This window comes from Stomoxys calcitrans, chromosome 5 (genome assembly GCF_963082655.1).
Source record: "Stomoxys calcitrans chromosome 5, idStoCalc2.1, whole genome shotgun sequence".
Lineage (NCBI taxonomy): Eukaryota > Metazoa > Arthropoda > Insecta > Diptera > Muscidae > Stomoxys > Stomoxys calcitrans.
The window spans coordinates 67,502,900-67,517,779 of NC_081556.1; the positions used below are offsets into that span (position 1 = coordinate 67,502,900).

Sequence of the window (14,880 nt, forward strand, 5' to 3'; positions counted from 1 at the left end):
TGTTGCTATGTGTAGTAACAATTTAAGAAGTTTCGAAAAAAAATAAAATGATTTATTAATACACACCTTATATTCGCAAATGGTAGCATCTGATGCACCTCCAAACGTGCCTTCTTTCCATTTGCTTTCCAATATTAATTTTAGCTTGGGACTTTTTGGCTGGCGACGTTCATATAAATTCGATTGGGATGTGTGTGAGTTTTTGCGGCGTAGAATAACACCATCGGTACTTAAATCCGACAAATCATCGGTATGCTGGTCACGTGTCTGTGCAAGACCTAGGTCAATTTGAATAGAATGGCCTGCAGGAGGCATTGAGCGCACATGGCTATTTCCACGACCGCTACGGCGAGCATGCTGGGTACTTTCGAATCGCCGCAGTAACTCTAGCTTATCCTCTACGGTAAGGTTGTTTATACGCAGTGTATTTGCATCCAAGCTACGAATTACTTCGGCTATTTCCGGGCGAAGATTGCGGCCGAGTGCAAAAGGATGGTGTTTGGTATTGGTTGGTAGTGGTGTCATCATATCTTCACTTTCAGCAGCAACCTTGGCTTCGTACTCTATCTCTTCGGGAGTTTTGGCTGCGTTAGGACTATCAGTACAACTGTCTGGATTGTTTGATGGAAAAATTAGAGCGTTTGAACTGTCTACGTCATTTGACACAAATGAATTGGTTCCTTTTTCAAGCATCAAAGATATATCGTGGACTTTGTCATTGTTGTTTTCGCCGACACAATACTCCACATACTTATCATTTTTCACAAATTTTGCTTTCGCACTGTAGCTTCCTTCCTCATTCTCTTCCAATATCGAGAATGGGTTAGAGGTTAACAACAGTTTACGGGTTTCCCCGTAGGCCTGTTTTAGCTCGCTTCTTTCTTGGTCTTCTCCGGCATCGCTCAAGTGATACATATGTTTGCCTCTGGAAAATTGATGATCAACAGTTGGCAAGAGCCTTGCTCCTATTTGGTCCTGCCTGCAAGAATGTCCATTTCCGCTGTTTCCGGCTTCTTTCATAGTCCTTCGTCTCTTCTTGAACAAACTCTGGAATAAACGATGCCTGTCATCAACAGCATCTCCTATACTAATCGTTTGCTTCGTTATATAGGAGACCTTCTCATGCTTGTCATGAAAACTATCTCTGTTTTTTATCACGAGTTGGTGAATGCTTTCGTTATCAGCGCTATCAACACCATTATGCCCTATCGCAGGTTTATGATTTTCACTTAAACTAATAGAACTCGTACTTCGAACGTATGGTGGGGTCTGTGTACCCTTAGACTTCTGCTCTTCCGATGTAGTAGTCGGCTCCATGGACGATTGAGCCTCGCCCCCGCTCTGTTGAAGATTCCCCATTTCTGAATCATAGTCATGATCTGATGAGTGTGGCAGGGCGCTTTTCCGGAAAATATTTGTAATTTTGGTGAAACAGTTTCGCATAATAGAAGCAGCCCGTGGGATGGATTTAAGTATATGTTCGGGCCGTTTTAATCCTCAGAATAAAACGCATTCGATTCGTTCAAGTTATATAGCTCGATGTCTAACCGCACACGCTCATATCATCGTACGGCTAAGTGCTCTGGGTCGGCTGTGCACTTGTGTGCGACTTGTTTCCCCTGCGCCACACTTCGTCTATCTCATAAATGTTCTCACTCCCGTTTTCTTTGTATTGTGGCTAGATACACGCAAAATGAAAAGCACATGTTTGTAACAATTACAGTGATAAGATAAACAATCGACCTAATCGTTTGTGATTTCACAAAACATATGCACAGGCGTATACACACATACGTACATATTTCACACATCAACAAGCACCGATAAGAAAGTATAGGCCAATAATAACAAAAATGTGGAATGCAGGAGCACGTAGAGTTTCTAAAAGGCCTTATTGCAGGCGCATACACACACACACACACAAAATAATTCGTTTCACATAAAAGAAAATTTCGCCATGTAAATTTCTCTTCCGAAAAATCGGGATTTTGTTTTTTCACTCGATGCGTACCAAATCAATGAAACCATCTTTTTTCAATGTAATGGGGAATGGATTGAGTGACAAAAGGAAAAAAATAAGTGGTCTAGGTCGTTATTGTTTAATTAAAAAGATACAATTTTCAATCACATTTTATATATAAAATTTTTTAAGATTCAATTTAAAAAATAATAGAATCAATTCATTTTTGAATTAAAAATTTCAATCACGATCGTAATTGAAGCAAAAAATCAGATTGTATTAAAAAAATATTATTGAATCAATTAATTCCTTAATTGAAAATTACAAAAATTTTAGTCACGTTCGTATTTTTCAGATTCAATTAAAAAGTAATTAAATCGATTAATTTTTTAACTGAAAATTGCCTAAATATCAATCACGATCGTTATTAAAAAAATTCAAATTCAATTCATTTTTTTATTGAAAACATTATTATTCTCAATTAAATGGCAGCCATTTGTGTGTTGCTCTAATGATTTTTGTCATCGGACATATCAGCATTTTTGTAACGAAATTTTAAAATTTACACTTTCCGAGTTTGCCATCCGCACTTGTCCGAGCTGCTCTATATCCTGCTCGTTGCTAAGTCAAAACCAAAGATAATATAAGAATGTGTCTATACTAGTGACGAGCACACAATTGCAATTACTTGCAAGCATACGGGTCTGCTTGGGATTATTTTCTTATGTATGACAATGCACTGTACAATAGAGTGAGTATTTCTGTCAACCACTAGTCTATGGATGTTTAATCATTCTATAACTCGCACTCAAACTAGTGTACTCGACATCCAAAAGGGAAAAAAGCAAAATCAACACCACTCACAAGCAATTGTGTCTAGGTCAAATATGGACGATCAAACGTTTCGACTACTTTAAAGCGATAAAGTTTCACCAGTGGCACTATGCGCTATGTCAGACTGGCTCCGTGGCTTAGAATGGAGTGGAGGGAATGGAATGACACAAAAAGCATTGCCATTCCAAGGCAAGCAAATCGTATCGAAAGAGAAAGATATTTTTCTATTAGTCTATCCCCTTTGAGATAAAACCTTAATGGAAGTTGGTCGAGACATGCCTTAAGCCTAGTACTGAGTTATTTCGCAGCGAAAACGCCTATTGCGAAATCCGACTGACTCTATTCGTCGCCAGAACATATACCAGACTTTAGGATGGAGATTCCGTATTCTGCGCATACACCTGTAAGATGTGGAGGTAGCGATCCTCGTCCAGCTCGTGTAGGTGAGCAAGCTCGTTCAGGTCCAAAGGACCGATCGCCGCGGAAACAGGGCGGCCATTGCTTCGAGCATCATACATAGAAAAAAATAACAATTAGAAGACACCAACACCAAATTTGTAGGTGAAACTTTAAATTCTCAACAATTTTCACATTAAATCAAATACATTATTTGTTGAAGTACGTAAGTAAGTCTCTACAAGAGACTTGACAGACAAAATTGTTGAAATTTTGTGGACTTTTAACAAATTTTTTAGTTGAAGTAGTTGTTAAAATATGTGTACTACCGTGTAGCGCACAAAACTCCCCATTCATGACTTGCAAACCCAGGTTCGAGGATCCCGGACCGTCATAACAGGTCACTGTCTGATCGGAAAACATGCTTACAGACTGAAGGTTGCCAGCAACGACTTCGGCAGAAGCTGTGTGGACGTCGAAGAAGAAGAGACTATAGAACAACTTCTGTGTATGTCCCGTACTTGCAGTCAGAAGGAGTTCCACTTAAGATTCTCATTTCTTTGAGAACCTGTCTGGTTTTGTTTTTAAAGTGCTTTTTAAACGACTGGACGGTTCAACGGTAGGAATTAGAAGGCATCTTCTTTCTTCTGTTCCTGTGGTATCACAATGAACGAAAACGTCTAAGTGAGTCTGATAGCAGACTGCCACTTAAACCTAACCTAAATATAACCCTATATGTTGGCTCGCAAAGAGTGCCTTTCAACAACAAATTTGTACTTTGGATTGTTAAGATTCAAAATAATTTTTTGCAGGGAAATTAACAACTTCCGTAGTTGTTTTTTCAGCCAAAGTTTTTGTTTTTAAAAATTATTTTTATCTGTGTAGGCACTCAGTATTTGTGCAATAGCCGGTGCCGCCCGGCCTCTCACTGAGACTCTCCGCTCGAAAAAGCTGATTGTCCGCGACTATCGTTGCAGCCACTCTGTATGGAGCATTCCACTATCCGACACTATCAGATTGGTCGGGCCAGACCACAATTTATTTGGCAATGTATTAAAAACAAGTAAAAGCGTGTTAAGTTCGGCCGGGCCGAATCTTATATACCCTCCACCATGGATCGCATTTGTCGAGTTCTTTTCCCGGCATCTCTTCTTAGGCAAAAAAGGATAAAAGAAAAATTTGCTCTGCTATTAGAGCTATCAAGATATGGTCCGGTTTGAACCACAGTTAAATAATATGTTTGAGACCTGTGTAATATGTCGGTCAATTCTAATAAGAATTGCGCCCTTTGGGGGCTCAAGAAGTAAAATAGAGAGATCGATTTATATGGGAGCTGTATCGGGCTATAGACCGATTCAGACCATAATAAACACGTATGTTGATGGTCATGAGAGAATCCGTCGTACAAAATTTCAGGCAAATCGGATAATAATTGCGACCTCTACAGGCTCAAGAAGTCAAGATCCCAGATCGGTTTATATGGCAGCTATATCAGGTTATGAACCGATTTGAACCACACTTTGCACAGTTGTTGGATATCATAACAAAACACGTCGTGCAAAATTTCATTCAAATCGGATAAGAATTGCACCCTCTAGAGGCTCAAGAAGTCAAAACCCAAGATCGGTTTATATGGCAGCTATATCAAAACATGGACCGATATGGCCCATTTACAATACCAACCGACCTACACTAAAAAGAAGTATTTGTGCAAAATTTCAAGCGGCTAGCTTTACTCCTCCGGAAGTAAGCGTGCTTTCGACAGGCAGACGGACGGACATGGCTAGATCGACAAAAATGTCACGACGATCAAAAATATATATTCTTTATGGGGTCTCAGACGAATATTTCGAGTAGTTACAAACAGAATGACGATTAGTATACCCCGCATCTTATGGTGGAGGGTATAAAAAGAAAGATTAATCAAATATTTTACCCAACTTGGTTTATCATTTTTGCCCAAAATATGTCAAATTCGCAAATTTTTGATTTTATATTCACATTAAAAACATTTATTTAACACATTTTGTTTTTTAAATCACAAATTATTGCAATTTTTTTTTTTTTTTGTCCATAGACAGGCCAAGTTCGAAAATGGGCTATATCGGACTATATCTTGATGTAACTTCTTTTAAACCGAATCGTCGACTTAAGCCGTCGATTTAAGATAAAGCCAAATTTATTACTGTGTTAGGCTCGACATTTTCTTCAATTTGGTCCAGATCGGTCCAGGTCTTGGGCCCATAAAAGGCGCATTTACTGTCCGAGACAGTGAGTTGTGCTAGGCCCTTCGACATATTTTTTCAATTTGGCCTATACCGGTCAAGATTTGGATATAGCTGCCATATAGCCCGATTTCCCGATTTAAGGTATTGGACCCAAAAAATTCGCATTTTTCCAGATTTCGCCGAAAATTAGGACAGTTAGTTGTGTTAGGTCCCTCGATACCCTTCTTGAAGCCGGCTTAGATCGGCCCAGAATTGGATATAGCTGCAATAGAGACTGATGTCTCGATTGAAGGTCTTGGAACTATAAAAGGAACATTTATTATCCGATTTCGCTGAAATTTGACACAGTGACTTTACTTAAGTTTTTGACATCCGTGTCCTATATTGTTCTGATCGGCCTATAATTGGATGTAGCTGCAAATAAGACCATTATTGAACTAAAATTGAACAGTGACCACCATTAGGCGATTTGATGTCTGTGCCGAATTTGGTCCAAATCGGACCATATTTCGATATAGCTGCTATGGATGCATAAATAATGTATATATTTTTCACTGGATTATGACGAAAGGTGATTTACATATATACCCGAAGTGGTGGGTATCCAAAGTTCGGCACGGCAGACTACGGAGATCGCGATTTCGAAGATGGAAAAAGCGTCATCATAAGTCCGATAATTAGTGAGTTGTGCAGTGGTAGAATCATGCCTTATTGAGACGAACATTGGATCATATTAGGGTACCTTCTACACTTTTTAGCTTTAAAGCATGTTGTCTGTTTTTAAAATACACTCAAAATTGTACTCAAATTACTTGTTTTTACTGGAAGTCGATCGCGTATTTTATTTGTCATCAGAAGGGAGCGGGAGAGTGCGTGAGAGCAAGCAAAAATTTCAGAATTTGGTAATTGAGGGGTTGCTTGGTAATTGAGGGCTTCTGCTGGAGCTTTTTACCCAGGAACAATGACCGCATCGAACAGATGTTTTGAAAAGCAGCAGTTTTTTTCAAATTTATACAAGGGAAAGTCTTTCGCCCAGCTGATGGAATTTCCCGTTTTCGTAGTTGTGTCCAAGTTGTATCCAAGTTAAATATATAAACAAAGAATGAATAGTTGAAACAGCGAATAAAGATTTTATTTATCAAGGCACTGTTCGAGTAACAAAATATGTGCTATTGTCACAAATTCTTGCATGAATTTACCGCAAGAAATCATGTACTTTCATCGAAACAAAAGCGGTTTACTTGACGAAAATTTCCTTCATGGAAACGATTTTTTTTTGTGTAGCTACGGGTTCGATACAATATCTACATCTGATAAGGCATTAGATTGGATTGGAGCTACGATATCCCTGATAATAGAAGGTACATAGACTTCTAAACGAATGGTCCCAGGCTGGATGACCATCTGTGGCACGGACTCTACTCTGAAACACTGGGTATGTTATATTAAGAAGGTTATCCGATCACTGCAGAGATTCTTGCAACAAAAGAAGTGATGGAATGGTTAAGAAACACCGGTGTGTTCTGCGGTTTCACTTTAGTCTTTCCCCTCAAATCAATTTGTTATTATCACGACAATAAAGTGTCAAAATTCCATTAATTTTCATCGTAAGCTTTCCAAAATGAAATCGAGGAATTTATCACAAATAATATGTTTTGGTTTTTTGTTTACGTGATAATGACAAATTGATTTGAGGGGAAAAGTAAACGTGAAACCGCAAAGCCCGACAATGTAAAGGGTGATTTTTTCTGAGGTTAGGATTTTCATGCATTAGTATTTGACAGATCACGTGGGATTTCAGACATGGTGTCAAAGAGAAAGATGCTCAGTATGCTTTGACATTTCATCATGAATAGACTTACTAACGAGCAACGCTTGCAAATCATTGAATTTTATTACCAAAATCAGTGTTCGGTTCGAAATGTAAGCAAATTCTTCGAGATAAGGCCCAAAGAGCAAGGGATGCCAAATGGTCACGATTGGGGTCGATAAAAGCTCCAAGATGATGTTGCTGTTGCAGCAGTGTGTTTTACACTGAGGCGGCAGCCTTTGCCGATGAAGGACTTCAGTGCGTACAACCGGCTGCCATGAAATTTGCCATGACTATGTGTCCCAGCTTTGCTGTCATTGGCTAGAATGGATGTCTCACTCATCGTGTCATGACATGTGGTTGTCTGATTGAAAAATATGCTACGGCTGTGAGGACATCGAGGTAATATAATGGACAAGTCTAAGTGTTCATGCGAGTCTTTAATGTTATCGTAGTTGATGCCTAAATTCAGATCGGCGCAATATTCATACAAATACACAAATCAATCAATCCCACGTCCTTTCAGCAGGGTGTCTCAAAACTTAAATATGTAATTAGTTTAATGGCCAATGAATGCTTGCCAGGCATATTGGGCAATCAACAGACAATAATTCAAATAACATTTTCTATTTTCAAAGAATAAACAATTCAACGTTTTCAATATTATTTTGAGTTTTTAGCCACGGATTTCGAGTCGAAGGCATTTCAGTTTGGTGGTTCATAACGAACAAAGTGTGAAAATGTGTGTGCCGTGTGAAATGAAGATTGTGGTACGATTAGGAGTATTTGTAATTGTCATAAGGGTCATATCATTAAATCCGCAACTTTAAACCATTACAAGTGGTTTCTCCTTATTTGCTGTCGTTTTATTTTCAATGGCGCGTATGCTCATTGAAATAGTACACAATTGTCAGTGTGTGTACTTGTCGATATCTTTTCACATTATATAATTAGAAAATATATTATTCACTATTGATTATTTGTGTTGGTTTTCGGTAGTTTCTTTTGAAGTATATTTCGCTCCTTTCTTTGTGTTTTTTTCGTTTCTTGATTTTTTTTTATATTTTTGTCAACTTTTTCCAATAAGGGCAAATTGAGATTGGTCACAGTTTCCGGTTAAACTTTGGTACCATAACATTCCCTTTCCGAAAATTTTTTCCACTGAATTTAATAAATCGATCCGAATTGAATGGAAGGATGACGATAAACGACTGGTAAGCTTTCCGTGTGTATTCCAGCATGCAATCGAGCACTGAGTGAAGAATAGGTGAGCAGCAAGCAATTGGCACTTCCAAATCAACTCAAGAAACCTGGAAAGTTGAATCATTCAAGCAATTTCTTATCAAGGCCGGCCATACACGTATAAATTTTGTACGATCCAAACGGACAAGTAAGCCATAATTGTTTGGGGATCAATTGTCAAGGTGAAAAAAAAAACAATGAAGGACGGCCTAAAGCCGACCTTTTGATAGCTTTATATCATCGAAATTTTACATGTAGAATTTCGACCAAAATCATATTGTGGGAGTTGAAGAAAACATCTTAGTGCAAAATATTGAGTAGATAGGTTGATAAATGCGTTAGCAAAGGCCTTAAAAGTGAAAATAGAGAAAAACATATATCTGGGGGCTATATCTAAAGATTTCGATGAAATTTACAGGGATAAGAAAAGTCATAAGAGAAACCTTAGTAAAAAATTTTGTCACTCAATGACGTATTAGTGAAAATCGGACTAAAATATATATAAGAACTATATATAAATCTTAACAGATTTGAACTCAAATCGACATATACCGTCAAAATCATAGAAAAAGACATTGTGCAAAATTTAGAGAATATCTGTTATGAAACACGCTGGCAAAGGCTCTAAAAGTGAAAATCGGTTGATACATATATGGGGGCTATATCTGAATATGAACCGATTTCTATGAAATTCAACAGCATTGTCGGGAGCGATAAGGAAATCCTTTGTGCCAAATTTCTTCTGAATCGGCTCACAAATGATATTATTGCAGTATTAGCCCAAATCAGACGAACATATATATATATATATTGCAGCTTTATCCAAATCTCAACCGGTTTCGATCAAAATCCGTATGTTTTGCGATAGTCATAGAATAAAGCCTAGTGCAAAGTTTTGAGAAGATTGGTTGATGCATGCACTTGCAAAGGCTCTAGAAGCTGAAATCGGGCAATAGATATATATGGGAGCTATATCCGTATCTGAACCGATTTAAATCAAATTCACCAGTAATGCTGAGACCTATGAGAGACTCCCATGTGCCAAATTTCATGAGAATCGATTCATAAATGATAATACTATTGCAGTATTAGTACAAATCGGACGAATATATTGTATATATATGGGAGCTGTATCCAAATCTAAACCGATTTCTTCCAAAGTCAATTGGCTTCGTCTCTGGTCCAAAAAAATGCCTGTGCCAAATTGAAAAGATACGGATGAAAATTGCGAACTGTACTTTGTTTACAAATTAACATGGACAGACAGACACAACTAAATCGAATCAGAAAATGATCGGTATACTTATCAATGGGTCTAACTCTCCTCCTTTTTGGTGTTACAGACAAATTCACTATGATATATTACCCTGTACCACAGTAGTGGTGTATATTATAATAATTGTGCACACTACAGGCTTGACGTACACTCAACCAAATTTTTTAATTAAAACAATAAAAATGTTTGCTAAAACAGCAGGTTTTGTCTGCTGAAAGTGGGAAAACAGGCATTACTACTGTATTAGCAAACATTTCCGTCAGCTAAATCAGCAAACAAAATCTGCTGTTTTAAGAAAAAAATGTATGCCATTTTTATGATTGCCTGTTATTTGTTTTGATTAGGCATTTTTTAGAATTCTTTAGAATTTTTGTTGGAAGAGAAAATTTGATTTATGGAATTTTATAATAAAGAAGCTACCTGATCCATCCATTGGTGTAAATTTCGTTATTTTTTGTTATTGCTCTACTAATGTGTACATGACTGGCATGGCCTTTAGTTTCTAAACTTAAAGAAAAAAAATGATGGAAAGTATACATTCAGTGGTGATTACAAACATCCACTGAGACACACATTTACAGTTGTATTTTGTTCTTTCTTCTACTATCCCCTTCACAATTAAGCAGCAGTCATTTTCAGCAAACAAAAGACTTTTCAGCAGTCACCCTGCTGCTTTGAAATTGCAGAACCACTGCTGTTATAGCCGAACTACTGCTATAAAAGCAGCAAAATTAACACTAATATTAAGCAAACAGTGCTTCCAATTTTCAGCAAACTTTTTTCTATGATTTTACGTATCGGGATGTAATGCGTTTGTGCATTTAAATGCCGAAGAGATAGACATAATGCTTAACTTTTTTGATTTTGAGCAAAAATCCTTTGGTCGATAAGAAGTTTCGACTCCTTTAAGTCGCCAGGTGTATGCCCTGTTAAAGTGCACATTGCACTTTAACATACACCAAATTTTAAAAAGGTCGATATACTAGCACAAGAATCCAATCAGAAAAGACGAAATGTTACATATTATTGACACCCCTACGAACAAACGTATGAACTTTAAGAAAGACACAGACAATTGTGGTCAAATTTACAGGAATTTGGTACAAAAATACAGACAAAAATGAGAGAGCTTTAATCGAACTTGTGCGCTGTAAAGGAAAAGTCGATTGTTTTGTTTCAAAATGTAATTATTTTCAAATGTATAAATGTTTTTAATTTTTTGTAAAATTACTTGTTTGTTAAATTTATAGTTAAAACCCTGATGAAGATCACCGGCGGTGGTCGAAATATTGGTAAAAATTGCAAATAAAACACCAACACCTGTTTTTGTAAATTGTTCGATGACCTCGAGCCAAACCAAGAAGACAAAGTTATAAAATTCCAAATGTCAACAATAAAATCACAAAATTACCATTTCCTTAAAAAATATAAAAAAACTAATGTTTTTTTTATATGGAAAAAAATTGTAAATGAAATGAAAAAAAAAAACTCTTAGAGAATTTGATAGAGTGTTCAGTTGTGAAACAACACTTTAAGAATAGAATATACAAAACAGTGCTTTAAGAATAGAATATGTTTTGATTATTAGTAGATAAGCAGAATAGTCCAGATCCTACAACGGCAAATGGATATGTGTACCACACTCGAAGCGTTTAATCAACGGATCTAACCGACACAAAGTGTTATAGACATAGAGGAGGCAAAATGTTTTCAGTTCAGATGGCCCATATTTCTGTGTCGGCGTAAAGCTCCTTGGCCAGCATGAGACATTGGGAATTTTGTTTGAATATTTCTCATATTCGGTTTTAAACAGTGTTGTGGAAAAAAAATAAAGAGGCCATAGTATGAGGCGTTTTGATTCTCGGTTAAAGAAATCTCATCGGATACTTTTAGGTGTGAAGGCTTCAAGATTATATCGAATTCATTCCCTTCTTCGGTCATTAAGCTCGTCTCGAAAGAGAAATAAAAAAATTTGTTTATACATATGTTGATCTTCACAAAGCGAATTGCAAGATTATTCGCTTAAAGCAGTTTTGTGAATTGCAATGTTTCTAGAAAATTTCCATCTAATTCTAATGCCAATATCGTAATCCAGATACATAAAATATGTCTCGTACATTTCTTTTAACATGTTCGTTGACAGCTGAAAAATTCATCAAAATGTTCGGGAGTGCATTTCAAGAAATTAGGTGTCTAGAATCATTTGATGCTTTCTATATTTAAAAAATATAGTAACGGCGATAGCTCCACTATTTTGGTCTACAGGTGCGATTTTATGCCACGAGCATTAAAATACACTTTCCTGCGCTAAATGGTTATACAATACTAATTAATTAATTTTTAACTGTTTAAACTTAGGGTTTGAGAAAATCAAAAGAATATTGTGTAATTTTTTTAATAACAAAAAAAAAATTGTAAAAAGAACAACGTCATTACATCAAAATTTCACAATGGAATCTATGATCAGGTGTCAAAAGGTTAATGAATCAATAAAATAAGTTATATATGTGTAATATAGTAATATAGGTTATATACGGTTCTTTGATTTTCATATTCGCCACATTGAATACAATCACATTTGAACAAAATTCAGATTGTTATTTCACACCAACTTACACACATAAATTAGACATTTATGGCCGGCCTAAGAGACTCTCATTCAAAAAAATTTTATCGTATGGCTACTATCACTGACCACGTCAGTGAGACACTTAAATTGGTTTCCAATGTACGAGTACAGTGGCAATTGAGAGAAGCGATAATGTTTGTAATTGATTTCACGAACAGAGTTGCCACACCAGCAGTAAAAAAAACTCATACAAAAACCCACATACTTTTCAATAGAAAGAATACAGTATAAATGCTTTGCAAATTCTTCAATATCAAACACGTTTTGCCTACAGTTTGGTTACGTTCGAAAATGTTCGTAAGCGTTTTACCCTCAGGATAGACAAGTTCAAAGTTTGGGGTGAGTGATCGGTTTTGTGATAATATATCTCAACATAGCCTAAATATGGACTGATAAACTATTCTAGTCATACATTTATATAGCATTTTATTTTACATGAGATCAATTTTTAATAAATAAATAGTACAATATATGGTACTTTAATATTACATCCATTGAAGCTAAGTGAATCGATAATAGTTGAAAGTGGCAATAAATATCACTTCATTACGTTATGATAAGTTTGATCCACAAAGTGATAAAGTCACTTCGTTTACAGTTAAATGTTTAGGAAATTCATTAGTGGTAAATAATGGCTCCATTAAGCAAAGATTAAAAAAAAAAAAAACAAATTACCATTGTTTTGTTGACAGCTAAGGAAATTCATCCACCCCAAGCCACTATGGACATACACCTAAGCCAGTAATTGGCTTCTTGTGCGCTCTAAAAACTAAAAAGTAACCTCGAAAAAGGATGTTTTAAGTGAGAAATTCCGTGCTACTACAAAACATTTAATTGTTTTCCATACCACTGCCCTAAGTTGGTTCATGTTTGGTATTGTGTCCCCACCTAAGTGCCGATATCTGTTATCATCATCCCCACATATCACTTGCCGCACCGATTTTGCTTAAGTGAGCTCATCCCATTATGATACACCCAGATGAAAGTGAAACAAATATATTGTCAAATATATGGAACGACTCAGATAAGTCTATGAAATATATAAATTTGTTGATTCCGTATAGACTCAAAAATGGGTAAACCAATTTCTTTTAAATTTTCACAGATTCTGCAGATTGGTCCGGAAGGAGCAATCGGATATGTATTTTTTGATATCGCAAGGGGAGCGGACCCTTCCCCTTATCCCAAAGCCTTGACCCATAAATGAAAGTGGACCGATCGGGACAATATGCGACTTAAATGAAATGTATTCGGAAATAGAATAACATAACACGCAAAGCGAACAATCCCCCAAACAGACACAATATGGGACTCGAATAAAAAGATTCACGAATCTGATAGTAAATTTTGAGCCCAAGTATTTGTGTTGAAAGCGAAAGCATATGGATCGGGTTTGGTTGAAATTTTTGTTTAACGAAAAGAAGCCTCCTTTTTATACCTTCACCACTACTGTGGTACAGGGTTTAATACCTTAGTGAATTATTGGGTTGCCCAAAAAGTAATTGAAGATTTTTCATATAGTCGGCGTTGGCAAATTTTTTCACAGCTTGTGACTCTGTAATTGCATTCCTTCTTCTGTCAGTTATCAGCTTTTACTTTTAGCTTGCTTTAGAAAAAAAGTGTAAAAAAGTATATTTGATTAAAGTTCATTCTTATTATTAAAAAATAAATTTACTTTCTTTTAAAAAATCCGCAATTACTTTTTGGGCAACCCAATAGTTTGTAACACACAAAAGGAAGAGAGATTGACCCATTGATAAGTATACCGATTGACTCAGAATCACTTTCTGATTTAGCTATGTTCGTCTATCTGTCTGTCCGTCTGTCCATGTTAATTTGTGTACAAAGTACAGGTCGCAGTTTTCATCCGATCGTCTTCAAATTTGGTACAGGTATGTTTTTCGGTCTAGAAACGAAGCCTATTGAAATTGGAAAAAATCGGTTCAGATTTGGATATAGCTCCTATATATGTTCGTCCGATTTTCAGTAAAAATACAATAAAATGGTCATTTGTTAACCGATTCTCTCGAAGTTTGGCAGGGAGGATTGCCACAGTATTTGAGTATCCGACTGCCACAGTATCTGAGTAGTTTGATCGAAATCGGTTCAGAGGTCCATCAAAATTGGTTCAGAATTGGAAATAGATCCCACATTGTACTTATAGGGTAGGTGTAGGGTATTATACAGTCGGCACCGCCCGACTTTTGCCCATCCTTACTGGTTGCAGTTGAGTCCAAGTGGCGTGCCGATAAGCTCTAAGTTTTTGTACTGCAGCCTTACATGACTTAATTATTCGCAATTGTCGCAACTATTTTTTAAGGGATATCCCCTGCTGAAAATTCTGATATACATGCCAAAATTCGATTCAGTGTCATTGTAAATCTATAAACAACACGAACTGGAAGAATAACATGTAGTAGTTCGGAAAATAAAAAGGTAACTTAGTGAACGCTATCATACGGGAGGCAACCGTAGCGCAGAGGTCCGTGTATTACGCTGGACGCC

The 14,880-nt window shown here is 36.6% G+C and overlaps 2 protein-coding genes across 2 annotated transcripts in view; both read right to left on the reverse strand.

Moving 5' to 3' along the window:
• Positions 1 to 1,661, reverse strand: part of LOC106092826 (high affinity cAMP-specific and IBMX-insensitive 3',5'-cyclic phosphodiesterase 8) — a 105,867-nt gene extending 104,206 nt beyond the window's left edge. Inside the window, exon 1 of the mRNA XM_013259755.2 lies at positions 67 to 1,661. Within this exon, the coding sequence (XP_013115209.2) occupies positions 67 to 1,443 (1,377 nt within the window). The 5' untranslated portion in view covers positions 1,444 to 1,661. The remainder of the gene's footprint in view (positions 1 to 66) is intronic.
• LOC106092497 (high affinity cAMP-specific and IBMX-insensitive 3',5'-cyclic phosphodiesterase 8-like) overlaps positions 1 to 14,880 on the reverse strand; it is a 287,871-nt gene that overhangs the window by 41,968 nt on the left and 231,023 nt on the right. The window lies entirely within an intron of this gene.